Below are 18,804 nucleotides of genomic sequence, written 5' to 3'. Positions count from 1 at the left end.
CTAGTAGTGGTAGGTAATCGCCCTTCTGTCGTTTCCTTGTCTTCTTTGGCCACTGGGGAAAATCCTTGCTCGGGCAATCCGGCAACTTCAGTCACTTGAACACCAGGTTTGCATCGCCAACCCTGAATTACAAGTTTCTGCCACAGCAAGCAAGCAGTTATGTTCGTTGATATTGGCTGTATTCAGTTGGTCCCATATCCAAGGCAGGACTCTACCAATTGCTTGATTGTCAAGAGCTCAGGGGTCAAACGTTACCCCGCTTGCAATACTACCGTCTTTGTGCATGTTGTGCTCTGATTGCTGACCCTGCCTTGAAATAGAAGCATCTCTGCGTCGCGCTTGTCTTCACAATATCTTCACTTACCTACAAGACCGAGACTACTCAGCACCATTGACACCAACCGAATGTCTCCAGCTGTGGCGAGGCTTTTACGTTGCACTCTACATGCACGATACTAAGAATGCGTTGTCGGTTCAGAAACTCATCGCCGAACTCGCCGGCACAATCAGGACCATGGACCAAAAAGACCAGCAGCTTGTCGATGCCGAAACCGCTCAAAGCCAGTCCTGGCTAGGAACATGGACGACGGCCTTCTGGGAAACAGTATGCAGAGAATGGGCTTCTATCGATCAGTGGCGCATGAACAAAGTTCTCTTACTTGTCCGGTTCTTCATCAGAGAACAATTCGGACTTGTTTTGGGATGGGCAGTCAAGGAAGATCCAAAACTGAAAGGTCAAGTGGCCAGTCCACTTCGGATTATCAAGGCCTGGCCGCTTAGTCCTCGCGAACGCAAGGTACCAGATGGCTTGAGATTGCATGTCCTGGATGTTTGGGTTGAAGAACTGGCCGGGCAACTCAACGCAGTCCAGAAAGTGCTCGATGATGAAGATGCGGAGAACAGCAACTCGGAAAGCAAGAAGAGTGTCTTGTTGAGCTTGGCGCAAGAGTTTATGGAGCCAGTGCGGAAAATCAGCCGGGAAGCCCTTAGCAAAGGTGTAAAGATCAGAGCGAAGGAGGCTGTCAAACTGGCCGAGGAGCAATTATCGGGATGAGCAGTGAAGATCAAGCACATTCAGATGTTCAGCCCGCCCGCACTTTCTCCCAGCATCGGCGTCACGTTGTCACTGTTTAGACGGTCCAACTCAACAGAAAATTTTCCAACTCTCGACATTCCACAGACCATCGAACCGTAAAATCCAACAAGCGACATAAATATATTTTCTACAGCCCAAGAGGAGCTTCTCAGAGATGGTCATGCTCCGGTGCGCAAGAACCAGTCCCAGTGTCACGAAATGGTCTCTGCCTCTGCTCCTGCCAATGACAAGAACAGCTTTCACCCCTTGTCACCGGTCGGAGTGACGACAGGAGGACCTTGTCCAACCGCCGATAACCACCACCTGAAAGTCACTGCACTGTCGGCCACGAAGACCTTGGACATAGCGCCAACGAAAACATGCCAGATTCACTGTCTATGAGGACCTTGGACATAGCGCTAGTGACAACGTCCCAGATTCACTGTCGATATGTGACGTGTATCTGCGGTCTACCTCTCGACCATAAAGAGAGCTGGACTCCCATCTTTCCACCGATCTTCTTCTCCCGACAATCTCGTCAGTGCTCAGACACCAGACCCACAAAAGACACTCGCTCCATACCTATCTTTATCTGCACACCGCAACCATTATGGGCTTTCACTCGCTCCTTCTCTTGGCTATGCTCGCCTGGACTCTTGTGTCGGCGAGGAAATGCCAAAACATCACCATCCCCGTCCAAATCTCAGCTCGCAACGCCGCCTTCGACGTGGCAGTGCCTCGGTCTGGCCTCGAAGTGACTGATTTCGCCCTCGACTTTGGTCGTCAAGGGAACAACTACTCGCAGTCGATCCTCCACGACTACATCACGGTCACGGGTAGCTACCAAATCTTCGCGACGTACTGCTCGCCGGACGACGGTCCAGGCAGTGTCCTCCAGATCCTCACACACGGTATCGGCTTCGACAAGAGCTACTGGGATCTCCCGTTCAACAACTTCAATTACAGCTACATCGCAGTTGCTGTTGACCAGTACGGATATTCGACTCTTGCATGGGATCGTCTGGGCATCGCAAATTCCTCCCACGGCGATCCTCTGGCAGAGATACAAACCCCGCTCACGCAAGCTGCCCTCGCCGCCTTGACCGATCATGCCCGCAAGCATCACTCTCCTGGTAGTCCAGACGGCAGTTTCAAGATTATCCACGTCGCTCACTCTTTCGGCGCCGTCCTATCCTATGGGCTCGCTCGCGACGATCCCTCTGCTACCGACGGTCTCATCCTCCAAGGTTGGGCTATGGAGAAGACGTATTTCTCGTACTTCGTCTTTGGCGGCAATTTGATCTCCGTCACCGACCTTACTAGTGCCTACGAAGCTGGATACCTTGCCGCTGGGAACCAAGCAGCTTTGCACACTAACTTCCTTGGCCCAGGCCAGTACGATCCGGATATCGTGGCTTATGCATATGCAAACGGCCAACCCGCTGCGATGGGCGAACTCCTTACCATCGGCGGTGCCATGTATGGGACCAGCGATTTCTCAGGACCCGTCATGGTCATCACTGGTGAGAGAGATCTTCCGTTCTGCGGTGGCAATTGCTATGTGACTGGAGATAACAACGCCGACAGTATCCCGGACATGGCGAAGCGGTTTTTCCCCAACGCCAAGGACGTCAACGTCACGATCGTAGCCGGTGGCGGACATGGGTTGAACATGGAGTACGGGCACGAGACGGTGTACCGTGCTATGAACGACTTTTTGGGATCCAGCGGGTTGAGTGCGCAGAGCAGCAGACGGGACGTTGCGGAGTGAGAGGCCACGCGCCACCAGAGCATTGCCGGCGTCTGGCGTGCTTACAAAAAAGTACGCGTGCAGGGTTCTTCTGTGTATCCTAGCCCAGCGAGCAACAAGCCCAGTGCCGGATCCTCACCTGCACCGCCAGGCTGGGCTGCCGCCGCAATACTAGGTGCTCAAGTGTCAACTTCGCAGGACGGTCTGGTGGCTCTGGCCGATGCGGCTCATGTCTTTCAACGTGCCGCTCCGGGTGACAAGGAGAAACGACATGGGATCGAGTTGCGGGAGCAATAGACGGGGAAATGGGACATGGCATTACTATCCTACAGCAGTTCTATCCCAGTAGATAGGTGAGCGGTATGCTCAACGACCAACTTCAATATTCAGTGCTTCACTTTCTTTCTTGCTCCAGTCGCTATACCGGCCAGATTCGTGACTTTCGGATCCTTCATGTCTCGTACGTACTGTACTGCATAGCATTCACACGAAGCTTGGCCTTCAAGCGCACATTATTGCGCCACCAAGGATGGAATACGGTGCGTACTTAGGTACCTGTATTGATACAGTCGTAGGCTTAGCCATCGTCTGGCTAGTTGCCTGGCGATCGACCTTTACAGAGAATCCGAAGCAAGGCAGTGTTCACGCGGTAATGACGACACGCACTCGCTGCACGGAAGGTACTGTCATGAACCGCGTGCTCCCCGCGTCCATAACAAGCATACAAGCCAAAGCCTTGGCGGTGCATGATCCAGCATGAAGTGTTCGGACTCTCAGTCTTTCCGGGGGCGATCCCCCGAGGCTGCGGATCTCTCCTTGAGAGATGCACTGAAGCACGGGAGTACAGAGCACCGCATCTCAGATATAACTACATGATACAGATATACATATATACACATGGTTAGTCATACAGCACAATCACGGACAGACAGGATCCTCTCAGAAGATACCTACAGTAGCTTGCCCTGGGCTGTCAACATGGCAATATCGGTCGGGAATTGTGCTGGTCTAATTACCCAAGCCGTCCCACTTGTACTGTGTTGGGCTGTACAACATACATACAATACACAATATTGGAAATCGTGCCCTGGTATCTATCTGACCATATCAATTAATGACAGAAGGTGTACCGGGCGATCAGAAGGGCCAGATTCATATATACAGTAAGTTTCTCGTCCCGTATCTGAAGATAAAACCCGAGTGGCTTGAGACCCCTGCCGCAAAGAGTGCAGACCCTAACGTAGGAGCGCACAGAGCAGAGCAGAGCAGAGGATAACGCCTCGTGTTGAACATCCTGTCGAACTGAACTGCCGATATACCGCAGAGGCGACTGGCTGGTCTGGTGTAATTATTCCGTACAGTACTCTGTACAGCCTGAGACTTGGTGTCTGTTGTGCAGCTACCGTAGCTGGAATCACATACATTCGCCGAATATTCAACTCAACTCAACTCAGCCCAACTCAACTCAACTGAACGTACAGTACCTAGGTAACTAACTACAATATAATCACAGTCACAATCACGCTTGAGTTGACTCCGACGCTGGCACTGGGAGCTGAGGCTGGACACAGTAACCTACTACATACAACGTGGCCCACATCTCCCCCAGATTCCACATCCACCAAAAACACCAGTCAGAGATCATTCACCCGTCCACTGTCCACCGTCCGTTCACATTCGATTCGACGGGGGAAGATGGCTGGCCGGCCGGCCGCCACCACGCCCACAACAACCCCACAGATCCGGCATACCGAATTCAAAGCGCATTCACCACCCAATTCACCATTCACATCCACATCCAAGTCCACTTCCAGTCGGAAAGGATGGTCGACCGCCACCACCACAACCAGAACGGCCCCCGACATCGCGCATGCCATGTTTCGAATGCATTCATTTCACGTTTTAATTCGAGAAAATGGCAGGCTGCCACCAATTCCCACTCCCCCTGTTGTTATCTTGGTCCTTGTCCTTGTCCTTATGCTCCTTCTTCTCGGGCTCGTCGTTTCCGGCCCCACCTTGTTGTTTCTCGTTCTCGTCGGTGGCCACGTGGTCGCCTTCGTGGTCGCCGGCTTCAGTAGTCGACGTGAGCATAGAAGTGTCTAGAATGCCTGCTCGAAACCAAATGGCAACGCCAACACATCAGTATCAATCAGTACCCGGCTCTTACACACAGGCAGACGGTGAAACAGACGGGCAAGGAAGCAATACACCAGTATATCAGTACATCAGTACCAGCTCTCGAGGCAGCCCCGTTCATATGAAACAGGCAGGGAAGAGGTGGCGTTAGGACAGGATGGAATATGCGATGGATTACAACTTCATACTATCCTTCCGTCTGGGCATCACCCAGCGTCGCTCATGGAATCACGAAAAAATGACATACCGAGTCCCCTTTCCGCTTCCGCCTCAATTTCAGGCAGATCGATCTTGGCTGCCGCCTCTGCTGCTTCGCGCGTCCCATCCTGTGGAGAAGTCCCTGTCCCTCCTTCAGACGGGTGTACCCTTTCTTCTGTGCCGTCGTCTGGTCGCATAGACGGGTCTTGCTCGGAGAGGCCTTCTTCTGTCGACACGTCATTCGTCTCCGTGGCCGCCGCCGCCGCTTCTTCGGCGCGCTTCCTCTCTAGCTCAGCCGCCCTCGCCTGCTGTCGCTCGTAATTGTCCCGCCTCGCCTGCTCGTCTTTCAGCTTTCGGCGGCGTTCGACTTCGTCCATTCCCCCGGTCTTTCTAAGCTTGCCCTCTTCCACGAAAGTCTCGACCTCACGCTGGAACTCACCCACTTTGCGACTCTCCAACTCTTTCTGACGGATCTTTTCGGCTCGCTCAATGGCCTCCAGTCGGCTCTCATGGTTGGGCTGCAGTGCCCGAACTTCATCGAGCATCCCACTCTTTGCTTCATGCGGGTCGACGTCCGTGTCAAAGGCAAGACTCCTCGAGGGCTGTCTGCCACCCGTCTGAATGTTTTGTTGCTTGGTGGCCTCTTCCACAAGCTTGAAGACACTCGTGATGTCGTCGAGATCGCCGTCCAGGTCGTTCAGCAACTCGTCTTGCTGGGTCAGGTCATCTCGTTCGGTCATGACAATTTGCAACTCTTGCTCCCAAATCTTGGTCCAGATCGGCTTCTCCCGCTTGACAAAGTCCTTGACCTTGGCGAGCTGCTTGGCGGCTGCGCTGATTTCCTTACTGATGTCCTCGAGTGCTCGCGGAAGTGGCCTCACTCCTCTACTCACCACGTCCTTGCGCAGTTCCTCGACAATGTCGGAGAGGTCATCCACACGGTTGACTAGCGCTTCCGAGTCGTCTGACAAGGACTTCTTGCCTTCATTGATGTGTGCTCGGCCCGCATCACCCTTGTACGACGCGTTGGCAGCCTCTGCAGCCACAGCCTTCACATTGGCCGCCTTGGCTTTGATGTCGCTCATAGCCGCAGTAAAGTCAGAGGTCATGGTAGAGTATGTCTGCCGTAGCACTGCAATCTCCTGCCGCAGACTCTGAATCTCCTGCAGAGTGGACGCCGAGGCTGCCGAGGCCGTCGTAAACTTGCCCTGGGCTAGGGTCGGAGTCCTCGCGGGATGCTGGGCAGGTATGGCCGACATCCTCGCCATCTCCTTCGAGGTCTCCAGCTGCCGGTCGGCGAAACGTTGCATCAATGTCCCTTGCCCCTCCAACAGCGACCGCACCCCGTCCAACGTCTTCTGTAGCCCGCCGATGCCTTCGTCAATATGCTTCTTCACCTCGTCGAGCGCTTCGACATTGAGCACAAGTACGCAGCGATCTTTGACATCAGACAGGTCTTCCAGCTCATGTCTGACACCAGACACCGGATCTTGCACATAGAGTTCCGGCAGTTCGGCACCGTCATGCTGGGTATTCCATGCGAATTTTTCGATGAAGGCTAGTTGCAGCCGTGCGATAGTGAGCTCCTCATACCCGTCTGCCAGCACAAACTTCTTGATTTTGGTCCTGTACTGCAAGAACAAGGTCAATTCTTTGCCTTGCTGGGGTGAAGAGTCGCTCGCGAGTACTTGCGATTGGTGTGGTGTCACGTCCTCTCGCGGCCTTTTCTGAGCGGTCTCGGGCGTCTTGACCGGTTCTATCTCAACGGATGTGGTATGCTCGGCCGGAGTTGCTGGCGCCAATACTGAATCGAGAGAGGCGGTTTGCTGCAACTCCTCCGGGGGTGGACTGAGCGGGCCATTCACAGTCGCGCCCACAAGCCCATCCCCACCACGTGGGTCAACTTTGGGCGCTCTGAAATACTCATCCGGGGTCTTCACGGTCGGACTGTCAAGATTCGCCGGCTCTTCGGATCGTTGCATGGGTGGTACATCTCGTAATGACAGTACGGGGGTTTCTTCTCTCTCCTCGGTGATCCGCCGGGGCGCCCTTACAGTGCCGCTCCTACTCGGCGAAATATCTCCTTGACGAAGAGACTTTGACCGAGATTGTTGATAGGAACTGCGGGATCGGACGGCGCTCAAAGATTCGCGCACCTCCTTCCCCCTGTTGGGGACAGGGGAGTTCTGCGCGGTAGGTATGACGGGTACACCATTTGGGGAAGCACCAAGATGCTTTTGTATCTGATACGCCGAGAACCTTCGGGAGGCACGTCTTTCCAGATCACCCCCTCTTTGCAGCCTGGTCAGGGCGTCAGTTTCCTTGGGTGGCGGTGGCGGAGGGTGTGGAAAGTTGATCTGAGGTATCGAGGGCGACCCGTTCGCGTCCTGATTCGGTGGGAAACTGGGTACAGGTGCGTTGTGAGGGGTGGCGGAAGAGGACATTGTCGAGCCGGAGTCGGATTGAGGCAATGGAAGAGGATCATCCCGGCGTATTGAGTGTCGGCTGAGAACAGGTCGTTTCCCGGGCGTCGCTGCTGAAGCATTTGCCGGCGCATAGACCTGATCGGAAGCTAAGCTGGCCCCCGGAGGAGACTGAGCGCGCATGCTCGAAGTCGAGCTGGACACATCATCAAGCATGTGGGTCAGGCCCGTCTCATTGCTCCCGGTCGTAGATACGCTGCCTTGTCTGCCCCCTCCCACAGCTGGCTTTGCTTGTGGTGTAGAAGAGCCATCTTTACTGGCGCGGCCTCGCAGTCTGCTTTGCTTCCTCTTCAGACCGTGAAGAAGGTTGATAATGATATCGCGGATTCGAGGGAGGTAGTTGTCGAGGGCCTGAGGTGAGGCAGGTTGGCTCAGAGTGTCTTCGAGGATATTCCGCAATAGATCAGGCACAGGACCAAGGTCGGATGTCTCGACGCCGATTGAGTTGAAGGCGCGGCAAGCCAGGTTAAATTCGTATCCCAACCGCACATAAACATCCGAGACCTCCTCTTCCTGCGCCAGTCCGCGCGACCATTGTGTCAGGGTCTCGAGCAACTGTTTTGTGGCCACGAGTAGATGCGTCACGCTCTTTTCGATCTGTGAGATCTGCTTGTCGGGCTAGACGACGGCGTTAGTGCAGAACGGTAAGTAAGCGTCCGTAGACGTTGCAGGTACGCACGTTGGCACTCCGCTGAGAGCGACCTGAGCCCGAAGAGGACCGAGCCTGGTGAGAGGTGGAGCTGGTCGAGGGATTCATGGCTGCCGTCTGGTCCTGGGGGTATGCCGACTCTGAAAAGTCTTGTTGCCGACGCTGCGAATGCGACGGCCGTTGGGCACCTGCTTCTGCTGATGATTGCATATTCTCATGGGCTGGAGGGCGGAGTGAAAGGCATGGTGATGGCGGGAACAGAGAATGTCACTGCCATGAAAGAAGCTACATAACGAGCGAGGGTGGCATGAATCATATGCAGAAAGCGAGGACAGCGCCAGGAGAAGAGCAGGTGACGGGACGACAGACGACGAGGTGCGTATGGTGCTTCCGTTTCCTTTCCGTTTTCGATCATTTCCCGCGCCGAATCGCGCCTCGCCAGAGACCCTGAGATGCGCGTGCCAAGGGACGCTCACCTCTCACTACAGCTGGCTCGACTCCGTACGCTCCAAACATCTTCCTGTTCTATTCTAACCTGCGCTCGTCTTCTCCATAGTTGGCATCTAAGATATAACACAAGACTTGCTCAACGCTCAGTTATCCGTTGTGCAGTGAACTGCCACATTCGCACGTCTAAGGGAATTATTAGCTGTGCTCCAAGTGAAGTTAACGACTCGCTTCCTCGGACACTCCTGTTTCTTGCGGCATAACAGGAGAAAAGGCCTCCGTGGGTTCTGGGTCGCTTGCCATTTTATTGGAATAAAGGATTATCGTGACTGTGGTCGCATCTGCCGCCTCCAACGACTAGGAATCTGGGTTACGGTCCGTGTAAAGAAGTGCTGGATATGTGGACGTCTGTTCCATCTAACGTCTTGGTGAAGTGGTGGCGTGCTCGGAGCTGTGATGATGGAGCAACGGGCGACGTTCATCCGGGGCTAGGTGCGAAGGTGTATGGGACATCATTGACCCTGTTCGGGGGCGAGTGAAATTGTCCGCCGCCCAGCCTTCCAGATATGCCGGCGTAGAGCAATGTTGCTTTCCTTCTTTGGCCAATCGGCGGTCTCTAACCGTAAAACAGATCGCCATTACAATCAGGATGATTTGCATTGTCCCGACGAGGACGTATACGATCCAGGCGCTCCAACCGGCGAGGCCGACTCGTATGATCATATTGATGCCAAATATCCAGGTATACTATCCAGCAAACCATCAGTATTTGCGAGGAACGAAGTGAGCAGGGAGTTACTCACGGGCGCCATCAGACACAATGACAGCGGACTCAGACTCCCCAGATGGCCGAGATGATACGTCGTCCGGACTTGAGGAACCCATTGCACACATGCAAACACCGCAACAGCAACGCCGAGGATGTTGGCCCACGTTTGAGCGACCCACGGAAAGCGGTGCAAAATGACGGCCGAGACCAGGAGCACGGCGAAAGCGAAACTGCATGCGGTGATGAGGACTCGGATTGCTCGAGCAGCACGGCGAAATGTGCGGTCAGGCCCAGATATGGATGCTCTCCTGCCGCGGATCTCTGCCTCGGCCTCTTCTTCCGAGTAGTACACGTACATGAACATGCTGGCAGATGGTCATGGTAGTCAGCGGGCGGCGTCTCGAAGTCAAAGCATCGGGAAGAGGATCCTGGACTTACACAACCCAGAAGCATACGATGCCAAACGTGACCTGGACCATGCCCAAGAGACCGCTGAGACAGGCAAAGCGGGTATTCGTCCTACAACATCCGATTTCCACTGCACTGGACGGGAGCATCATGATGTTCCCCACGGCACAGACGCCCGACAGAGAGCCCAGCAGAACGTAGTAGGTCGAGAGGCCCTCGGCCGATCTGCGTGAGATGATGCGTGCATATTGCGGAATGTAGCAGATGAGTAGCCATCCCATCAACGCACTGCATCTGAGGCGTTAGCTACTGCTCCCTTATCCCTCATGGGGGACAATGGAGGAGCATACCATGAGACGACGAATTGGGGAATCGACGGAGCGGCCAAGTGCTCGCATTGGTCGGGTGCGAATCCCCGCAACGGTGGGGTTGCCATCGTCCAAGCCACACAACTGAAGCGAGACCAATATTCCCAGACGACGCGCTGGACAGGCTGGGGTGGGAGTAAGTAAGGCTGCAAGGCCGTCGGTTGAGTGGAGAAGGAGGCACAAAGAATACAGAGCAGGTCAAAGGATTTTGAGGGGTGAAGATTCTGATAAGAACGACTCACCCGCATCAACCGATCCCGCGCAATGACGAAAGACGGTCTACAGGCGTTAGCACAATCCCACGCAGGCGCTAGGACCCTGGTGCTGCCCTCGAGCCTTCTTACCCTGTCACTCTGCTCACCTGTTGTCACCGGCGGTCAGCATTCGCTCTCACATGCAAGACATCAGCATCGACGTCGGAACTCGGAAGGCTGATCCGTTGTTGCCGCATACGGACACCTGATACAAGGCTTGTTGACACTGCGGAGGTCGACGTCTGTGGCTTTCACTTTAATTAGGTTCCGTCCGCCATGCGTGCCCCATCCTCCCCATATCCTGCTGCAGCCAGATCTAACTTCAGAGGACCATGTCTTCATGCAAGCTTGAGGGAATCACGCATACCCATTCGCCCGAACCCACAGTATGCTACTGGAAGTCCAGAATTCGCGGATCGCCTGATTATGCTTCAACAACTGAATGTTTGCCATGCTGAAAATGATGGTGATCACGACAGGAAAGGGTCCGTCTCCAACCACATCAGAGGAGTTCAAATTCTTGATTCCTTAGGCTGGGTATACCCGGCGGCGCTAAGACAAGACACGGCACTCACTGTCAGCACAATCTCTTTCATGACCGCTGATCGAGTGCTACACCCAAGTCGATGGCTGCTGGACCTGCTCTCTTCGTCCACCCGCGGTTTGTCCATCGGCTCGCACCTGACTGCCACTGCTCCCCCCTTGTCCTAAGCCCCTCTTCATCATCCGACCAAGAATTCCCACCATTTCGGCAGCATCCTCGAAACTATCATCGTCCATGCCTTCCTGCGCCTCGTAAACGTGTCTGATGGACATTTTGGCCATCCTTCTCGATGCCTCCGCTTCATGCAAACAATCGTACACATAAGCTACATATTCGACTTTGACGGATAAGCGGACAGGATGAGAACCTGGAAGAAGACTCTCGGCGAGCTCATTCGCTTCTCGAAACGCTTGACTGGCGATAGGGGTATAGTCCTGCAGTGGGAGCAGAAAGGTTGCTGTGCCATTGCCGTTGCCGTTTTGCCCGTTGGCAGAGTAAGGATACGTTGCTGGAAGAGGAAGACCAGGCGGCGTTCTTGTTGTCGTGGCGCCCATGACTCGACCCGTACTGATGGCGGGAGACCGCCTACGAGCGCCATTTCCTTCTGTCGGTGACCGTAGCGTCCCTTGCCTGCTCGACCTCTCCCTTCCTTCTCTCGCCTCCCTCGGACTCAGTGGTTCTGGAAACAAAGCAAAACTCCCATCGCCACCGCCAGTACTTCGGCTTCGATTAATCCGATCATTTACCGGAGGTTCATTGTGAAATAAAACGAAAATGTGGTAGAAACTAGCCTTGAGCTTGTAACTCAAGACTCTGAGTTCGACGTAGTTGCCAACCATAGGGAGCACATATTGCTCCACCATAACCAAACCCTCTCGTGCGAGCCATAATATGTGATGAATTAGTTGCCGCGCTTTGGGGTCGCGGACTGGGTCGAGACGTTTTGCGCGACGGGCACGTAGCAGCTTTTCTGCCAGTATTACGGAGAGACCGAGGACGCGGAAAAGAAAGCTGTATTCGCACCACCACAGCCAGTGTCAGCCGACCTGATCAACGCCATTCGACTTCTCCGCCTGCCTCGAATATGAGAAGGAGGCTTACCTAGAAAGATAATTATTCTCCGTGGTTGTGACTTTTGCGAAATAACCCAAAAACTTTTGATCCACTTCCGAGGAGGCCATCCAAATAGAGTACAGTGGTGGATCCGATTGGCCCCTGATGCACGGCTGCCACTGTCGAGACAGATACGTCAGTTCAACGAAGCCTTGTTTCCAACGTCGAAACGCACTTGACGCCGACGGTAATTCGGACATTCTCGCGTCATCTCTGTCTGTGTCGGAGTCTATATCCATTCTTTTTCTGACCCAGGACTCGTGGTGCGCGCTGGCAGGTAGGTTGTGAAACAATCGCCAAGATCCGTCAACTGAAGTCAAAAGAGTCTGGACTTTGTAGTTGCGATGTTTGACTGACTCAGAATGACTGAAGAATACTTTACCAATGCCAACGAGTGGATAATGGGCGCTTGTCGGTCGACGTAAAAGTAAGATGACAGAAGGGTGAGGAAGGTGAGTGAATAGGCGGAGGTGACGATTCCGACAATGGGCCTGGTTCGTGAAACAATAGAAAAGTGCAATTTACCTGTAGCCGCCTGACCCCAGTATGAGGGCGCTTGCGACGCCTATCCCCCTCAACACAGTAGCTTTCTCGAACGAAATGTCAGACGAGGCTTTCCGAGCCTCGCGTTTCCCTAACCGAACCTCGGAGAATTTCGGGGAGCCTCTTCGGAGAATTCCCTTGTTGTCTGTCGCAGATGGTTTTCCGATAGCCCGCCGGTTTTCGCAATTATTTCCTGCACCGCCTTCTTGATTGCCTCGAGCGAAGCGCCGCGAGGCTGGTGATGTGTCCAAACGAGCGACTTGATCTTGGTCTTCCTGGTAGCGACTGTCCTCCGGTAGGGTATTAACTGTTGGTACAAGGGGAAAGAAAAGTGATAGTGCTCTGGGCGGAAGCCAGTGTGATTAAAATTAATATGTTCCGATATGCGCTGTTGTTACAAAATGTACAGATGTCAAGGAGGAAAGAGGTCCGCGATAGCGGCGGGTAGCTGTAAAACGCCGTTCAGGTGTGCTGGCAGAAGATTGGGTATCTAGGGCCAGAATGTCAGTTCGCTGGTACCGAAAGCAAGTACGAACATGACGTCCATGCAACGTTCCTGGATGCCGGTTGACAGCCACAGTTACTTGGGATTGGGGCGCCTACAAGCAGTGAAATGGCGTAAAGCCGCCTATTCGTCCAGCACCCTTATTTTTGTAGCCAATAATTGCCGGACAGGTAAAACTGTTGGTCGGACTTGTGGTCGCAGGGCTGGTGTCTGGAAATGAGGCTGTAGGGTCCCGCTTGGTCTCGTCTGACGCATGTTGTTGTCGTCAGGTGAGGGAATAGCTCTTGATTCTTCCAGAGGTTGAAGCCCAACCAGGTGGTAACTGCTGGCCTGGTTGTATGTTGCTGAAAGTTACTCTGTCTTGTTCCTGCTTGAACTGGCACAGACCCTCTTCCTGTTCTTTCGCTCCGGTGGCTGGAGAGTTCTATCAAATCGGAAGCAAGGTGACTGTGGAGGGAGAAGCAGGCCCAGACATGCAGATTGACGGCCTGGAGTAGGTGAGATCTAAATGAACGTAAGGATCCGACGGTGTGCAGAGAAGGACGAATGAGTGGACCGTGGGACGCAGATAGCTGCAGATACGAAATGCAGGTATGGTTGGCAGAGCCCAGCGTGGAAAAGACGGTGACAGAACCCAAAAGTCGAAGGCCGAGGCTACCTCGTACGAGTAAAACAGGAGTGTTAACGTGCCATGACGACAATGCTGTGAGCAGCAGCAAATGAAAGGAACAAACCCGTCGGTCTTTGACCTCTGGAAGCTCGCGAAGATGTGATTGAAGGAACGACGATTAGAGGTCGGCGAAGCTCTGAAGTCGGCGAGAGGCTGAGAACCAGCGATCCGGAAGGAGCTGCAACGGGCACAACGTGCCAGCGCATCAACCGCGTGCCCCTGGTCGGCGGCTTACCTTGTTGGCAATAGCGTGTCTGATGCTGTGGATACGAAGCCAGGACATGGGGGAGCGCAGACTAGCTGGAGACAGGCAAGCGGGTGAATTAAACATTGAACACCAGACCGAACAGGGCTTAGGCCGGCCAAGGTTGAGATGGAATTGAGATGGAGCCGGGAAGTAGCCGATGGCCTTTGAGGAGCTTGCTGCACGGATTGACGACTTAGCCTGCTGGACAAAAGTCACCTCGCCCTGCACTGACTGGCGCACGTAACTTTTGTATGCGATACCAGAAGGGCGCGAAGAGCGCAATAGCAAGGGCGAGGAAGGGAAGGTCAACGAAGTCGGAGTGGAGGATTGACGTGGCACCAGGGAAATGAAGACGGGAGCCGAACGCTGGCGAAAGCGAGGAAGCTAAAAGCGTTGCGTGCAGGTTTCTGCACCCTGCACGTTTTCTCTGCATCTGCCAAGCCCGCATTCACTTTCACTTTCGCATCAATAATCCAGCCTAATGTCCTACACACCACGCAGGGCTCAAGTCGGCACCTTGGTCGGTAATGTCGACAGCAGCGCAGGACTGCATGTAGTTTACTCGAAGGCTCATGCCTCACTTACAAGCCGCTCGCACCCTTCCTCGCCTCTGCCTCCCAACAGTACACTTGTCTGAAAGGTCTCCAGCTACCCTCACAACTGTACCATGAGCCAAAGCCTACCTACTGCGTCGCAGGCATTGGCGCCCTGATGCCTCCTACCCATGCACAACGCCGTTGCCCTAGGTCTCTCGTCGTCACCTGGGACTATTCCAACCACCCTTGGAACTAGAGTCTGGTACATCCACACGCCACCATGTATGCATTCTCACTAGACAGGCGACGGCGGCTGCAGCCTCAGCCATTGCAATACATGCTTCCCTGTCGCACTTGAGATGACGATTAGGCTCTCGCAGGCGCACGGACTTGATATTTGATCCTCTGCACGGCCACCTCGCGAGCCAATCTCTCTTGGTCTGCTATGAGTCAAGGACGACCTTGATGAATGGCGTGGCTACACGTACCTGGCTGAAGAATTTGCTTAAATCACCAACCGGGCCGGTGAACGCCTTCAGGAGGCGGCGTGCGATATCTGGTAACGACCGGCTGTAGCACTCCCTGGAATGGCTGAAAAGATCGTGAAGATAGGTTATGATGGAGCTGAAAAGTGTGCAAGGGGGTCTCATTTGCCCTCATCCTGACCTCCTTCCATCTGACCATAGGTAGGTCCTTGTGGAGGTCCATTCATAGCAGGTGTATGCGCTTGTTGCATTTGAGGGTGCATCTTGTGCGGAATCTGTCCATATCCGCTGCTCATGGTCCGGTGTTGCATTGCATATCCTTGATTGGGTGTTCCGTATTGATGCCCGCCGCCGTAACTGCTTCGATGCATTCCCATCTGTGCCTGCGGATACACCATCTGTGCTCCTTGATTCGACATGCTGTACATCATGTTCGGGGCCTGAGGGTGCCCTTGCTGTGAGCCCTGTTGCATCATCATCGGGGCCATGCGTACGGGGCTAGAGTACCCGCCATTCTGCTGAGGATGGACGTAACCAGGGGTGGGCGAGTACATCTGCCCCATATGAGGGTTGAACTGTTGCGGCACATTCATGTACGGACCGTTGGAAGGCTGTTGAACCATCATTGGTGCAGTCACCTGGCCGACCTGTGCATGCATCATGCCAGGAGTGCCTGGAAATTGCCGCATTTGCATTTGCATGGGCATTTGACCAGTCGGCGTCCCGAAATACTGTTGCTGTTGGTACGAGAGCTGCGCAGGGTGGGTCATTGGTGAAGCATATGCCGATGCCTGGCGAGATGCCATGCTGGGAGAAGGATACATGCCTGGAGTCCCGGCTCCATACTGTATACGATGAGTGCCATCCTCGTATTGATGCTGGAATTGTTGAGCCCCAGGGTGAGGCATATGCTGTGGTGTCGAAACGTGCGGAATATTGGCCGGACCACTAGGAATCGCCATACCTTGCCCAGTATATGCAATATGTTGGCTTGATGATGACCGGCTCTGTGCTGGAGAGACGCCCGGAGGGGCGGCGGGTTGCTCGAACGCCTCATCGTACGTCTTTTGGTCGTTCTCAGGCTTGACGGTCCATCGAGGTCCTGTGTGGAATGCGAACGGGATCTCACCATTGCTGCTGTGGTCTTTCTGCATCTCTTCAGTCTTCGTACCATCTCCAGCCTTCTTTTGAGTATGTTCTTGCTTCATGCGCGCAATAGGATTAAAGTATTTGGCGAGGGAAGGTCTCTGCGAAGCAGGCTTGGGCTTTCGATGGCCAAAGAACACTGAGGGCGAGGCAGTCCTGGAGATAGAAGCCGTGCGCTGTGTAGAGCCGGGGCTTGATGGAGCCTGCGACGCAGCGGTCGGATTGAACGTAGCTGCAGTCGGACGGAACTCTGATGCTTTCACGTTCAGATTAAATTTGCCTGAAATCGCGGAGTTCGGAGTGTGCATATTGGATCTCTGCGGGCTGGTCATCCCGCTTTGATCAGCCATAGGCCCAGTTGGTGGGACACGGCCGTCGATTATGGGGATCGGGGCCGGAATATTAGGCGGCTGCTGGATTCCTTTGCGGTCTTGCTGGTGTGCACCAAATCTGGGGTTGAATGGGGCGTTGTTATTTCGCCCTGGGTAAAGTGGTTGTTGCTGACCGACAGCTCGATCTGATCGCCCACCCTGTAAATAACCCCCACGGCCACGATTGAACACTGGTCGGTCGGGCATAGATGCTTGAGGTTGTGCAACGTCGGCTTTGCGAGCAACGTTACTGGTAACTGGGGCCTGTGAAGGAGTGGGTTTGGCAGCTGCCGTGGTGGCGACAACTGATTCGCTAGATTCCTTCTGTGCCTTTTCAACGATAGCCTCTTGCTTAGCAGGATCCTTGGCAAGTATTCCGATCAGATCGTTTGGAATCGGCGTCTTCAGTTTGAAAGTCTTTGAAAATCGGAGGAGTTCGTTCAGTTTGGCGGCCCGATCCTGGTTCTGCTGAGCCTTTCTCCTCTCGATTACTCTCTGTCTCTCGGTGTCTGCGAACTGACGGAACTGGTGAAGGACTTTGACCTCTACATTTTCGGTGGGACCTTGCGACACGACTTTGGTACCAGCTGGTGCCTCGGCGTTCGTGGGCTCAGCATTGCCGCCAACGGGCTGACTGACAACCTTCTCGGTGGGAGATGGTTGGAGAGGCGCCGTGCCGTTCGATTCAAGGGTGGCTTTCTCTGCAGCGGGCAGAGTGCTCTCGGTAGTCCCATCAACATCCGTATCTTGCTTTGGCCTAGGTGTGGAAATCGCAGGATCTGGTCGAGAGATCTGTGCAGATATGATTGCTGGATCGATCGGTACGCCTGGCACAGTGGCTTGCCCAGTTGGAGCCCGTCTCGCAGGTGGAGTGTATTTGTTGGTGCCGCCTACCGCCAGCGGCGGATAAAGCTTGTGGTCACGTCGCACACCGCTATACTTTTCTTCCTCCTCGTCGCCGTCATTGTCCAGAGCTTGACCCCGTTCCTCACGGACATGTGCGTTTGTTGAGGTTGATCCCTCAATCTCCCGAGCAATTCTCTCGGCTTCGGCTTCGCGGCGTTTGTAGGACGGTGCATTGCGATCAATGGAAGTGGTATAAAGGTTCTCATCATAGGTACTCTTAGCGCCGAACAACTGAGAGTTTGTCGCAAACTGATCCCAACTGCCCGCGTTGTTCGACTCCAGCGAGTAGTCGGTGGTGTCTGGTCCTTCGGGGATCCACCTCTTCAGTTCGCGTTCGCCACGTGTCTGGTTTCCAGAGATATCTGTATCAGTCTGGAAAGACGAAGAGGCACCTGCGATACCGGCGTTAGTCTGGATCAACGAGCACATGCGGCGGCAGGTACCATTGGCAAGCTTTCCAGCTTCAGGAAGAGTGAAATCGGCAATGGTCATGTCGGCCAGGTCCTTCAAGTCAAAGTTCATTGCGTACTCTGGACTCGAACCAACTAAGGCCGCTTCCCGAGATGCAACGCCGTTGATATGGCCCCCCGTTGCCGGTTGCATTTTTCTGACCATCTTGAGGGTAATCCTCGAGTTGGCCGCAGTGAGGCTCGAGCCCGCCAACAGGCCCTCGAACTTCTCTCCGACCTGGGACGTGACGATGATATTCAAGCCCTGCAGTAAATGTCAGTTAACGCTGTAGCAGCTGCTGACGATAGGTTATGTCTACTATAGCTGCCCCAAAAAGAAACACCAGCCGCTCATGTGCTTGTTTGTCTGTGATGCCAGCTTCCTTCTGCGCGCCGGTTGGCCTTGAGGCGGTCGTGTTCCTGGATTGAGGAGTGTGACCATTTTGCTGGGAAGCCATTAAACCTCGCTGCTGGGACACATTCGAGTTGGGGGCCCAGGCCTTCTGGGTTGGTCGCCTGTCAATAGTTGGTTAGCAGGATACCTACAGTAAAGATGGCACATGGCATGACAACGACAATTGCCTTGCTGCCCATCAACAACAGCACCCAAACGTCACACACATGATTGAGGATGTAGGGCCTAGCAGGGAATACTGAGGGCGCGGTCTGTCGTACCTTGAAACTCCATCACCTGCACCGGGACTCTGCTTGCGCCCTGCGTCCATAGCCTTCTGGTTGCTACTGGATCTCAT

At 54.2% G+C, this 18,804-nt stretch overlaps 6 protein-coding genes across 6 annotated transcripts; 2 read left to right on the top strand and 4 right to left on the bottom strand.

Moving 5' to 3' along the window:
- Window positions 1-445: 445 nt before the first annotated feature.
- On the top strand, window positions 446-1,054 carry A1O7_06415 (uncharacterized protein; the record flags this gene model as incomplete). The annotated part of the gene is made up of 1 exon (XM_007760417.1): window positions 446-1,054. One exon carries the CDS (start codon window positions 446-448, stop codon window positions 1,052-1,054), a length of 609 nt encoding a protein of 202 aa, XP_007758607.1.
- Window positions 1,055-1,685: 631 nt separating this feature from the next.
- A1O7_06414 (uncharacterized protein) lies at window positions 1,686-2,846 on the top strand (the record flags this gene model as incomplete). Its single annotated transcript, XM_007760416.1, has 1 exon — window positions 1,686-2,846. One exon carries the CDS (start codon window positions 1,686-1,688, stop codon window positions 2,844-2,846), a length of 1,161 nt encoding a protein of 386 aa, XP_007758606.1.
- Window positions 2,847-4,727: 1,881 nt separating this feature from the next.
- On the bottom strand, window positions 4,728-8,399 carry A1O7_06413 (uncharacterized protein; the record flags this gene model as incomplete). The annotated part of the gene is made up of 3 exons (XM_007760415.1): window positions 4,728-4,933; window positions 5,209-8,260; window positions 8,322-8,399. 3 exons carry the CDS (start codon window positions 8,397-8,399, stop codon window positions 4,728-4,730), a joined length of 3,336 nt encoding a protein of 1,111 aa, XP_007758605.1.
- Window positions 8,400-9,457: 1,058 nt separating this feature from the next.
- Window positions 9,458-9,871, bottom strand: A1O7_06412 (uncharacterized protein; the record flags this gene model as incomplete). The annotated part of the gene is made up of 1 exon (XM_007760414.1): window positions 9,458-9,871. One exon carries the CDS (start codon window positions 9,869-9,871, stop codon window positions 9,458-9,460), a length of 414 nt encoding a protein of 137 aa, XP_007758604.1.
- Window positions 9,872-11,149: 1,278 nt separating this feature from the next.
- Window positions 11,150-11,635, bottom strand: A1O7_06411 (uncharacterized protein; the record flags this gene model as incomplete). Its single annotated transcript, XM_007760413.1, has 1 exon — window positions 11,150-11,635. The coding sequence occupies one exon, from the start codon at window positions 11,633-11,635 to the stop codon at window positions 11,150-11,152; it is 486 nt and encodes a 161-aa protein (XP_007758603.1).
- A 3,706-nt stretch (window positions 11,636-15,341) lies between these two features.
- Window positions 15,342-18,804, bottom strand: A1O7_06410 (uncharacterized protein; the record flags this gene model as incomplete). The annotated part of the gene is made up of 4 exons (XM_007760412.1): window positions 15,342-17,995; window positions 18,047-18,317; window positions 18,373-18,568; window positions 18,728-18,804. The coding sequence occupies 4 exons, from the start codon at window positions 18,802-18,804 to the stop codon at window positions 15,342-15,344; spliced, it is 3,198 nt and encodes a 1,065-aa protein (XP_007758602.1).

This window comes from Cladophialophora yegresii (genome assembly GCF_000585515.1).
Source record: "Cladophialophora yegresii CBS 114405 chromosome Unknown aczIN-supercont1.4, whole genome shotgun sequence".
Taxonomy (NCBI): domain Eukaryota; kingdom Fungi; phylum Ascomycota; class Eurotiomycetes; order Chaetothyriales; family Herpotrichiellaceae; genus Cladophialophora; species Cladophialophora yegresii.
This window is presented reverse-complemented; position numbering and strand designations above follow the sequence as displayed.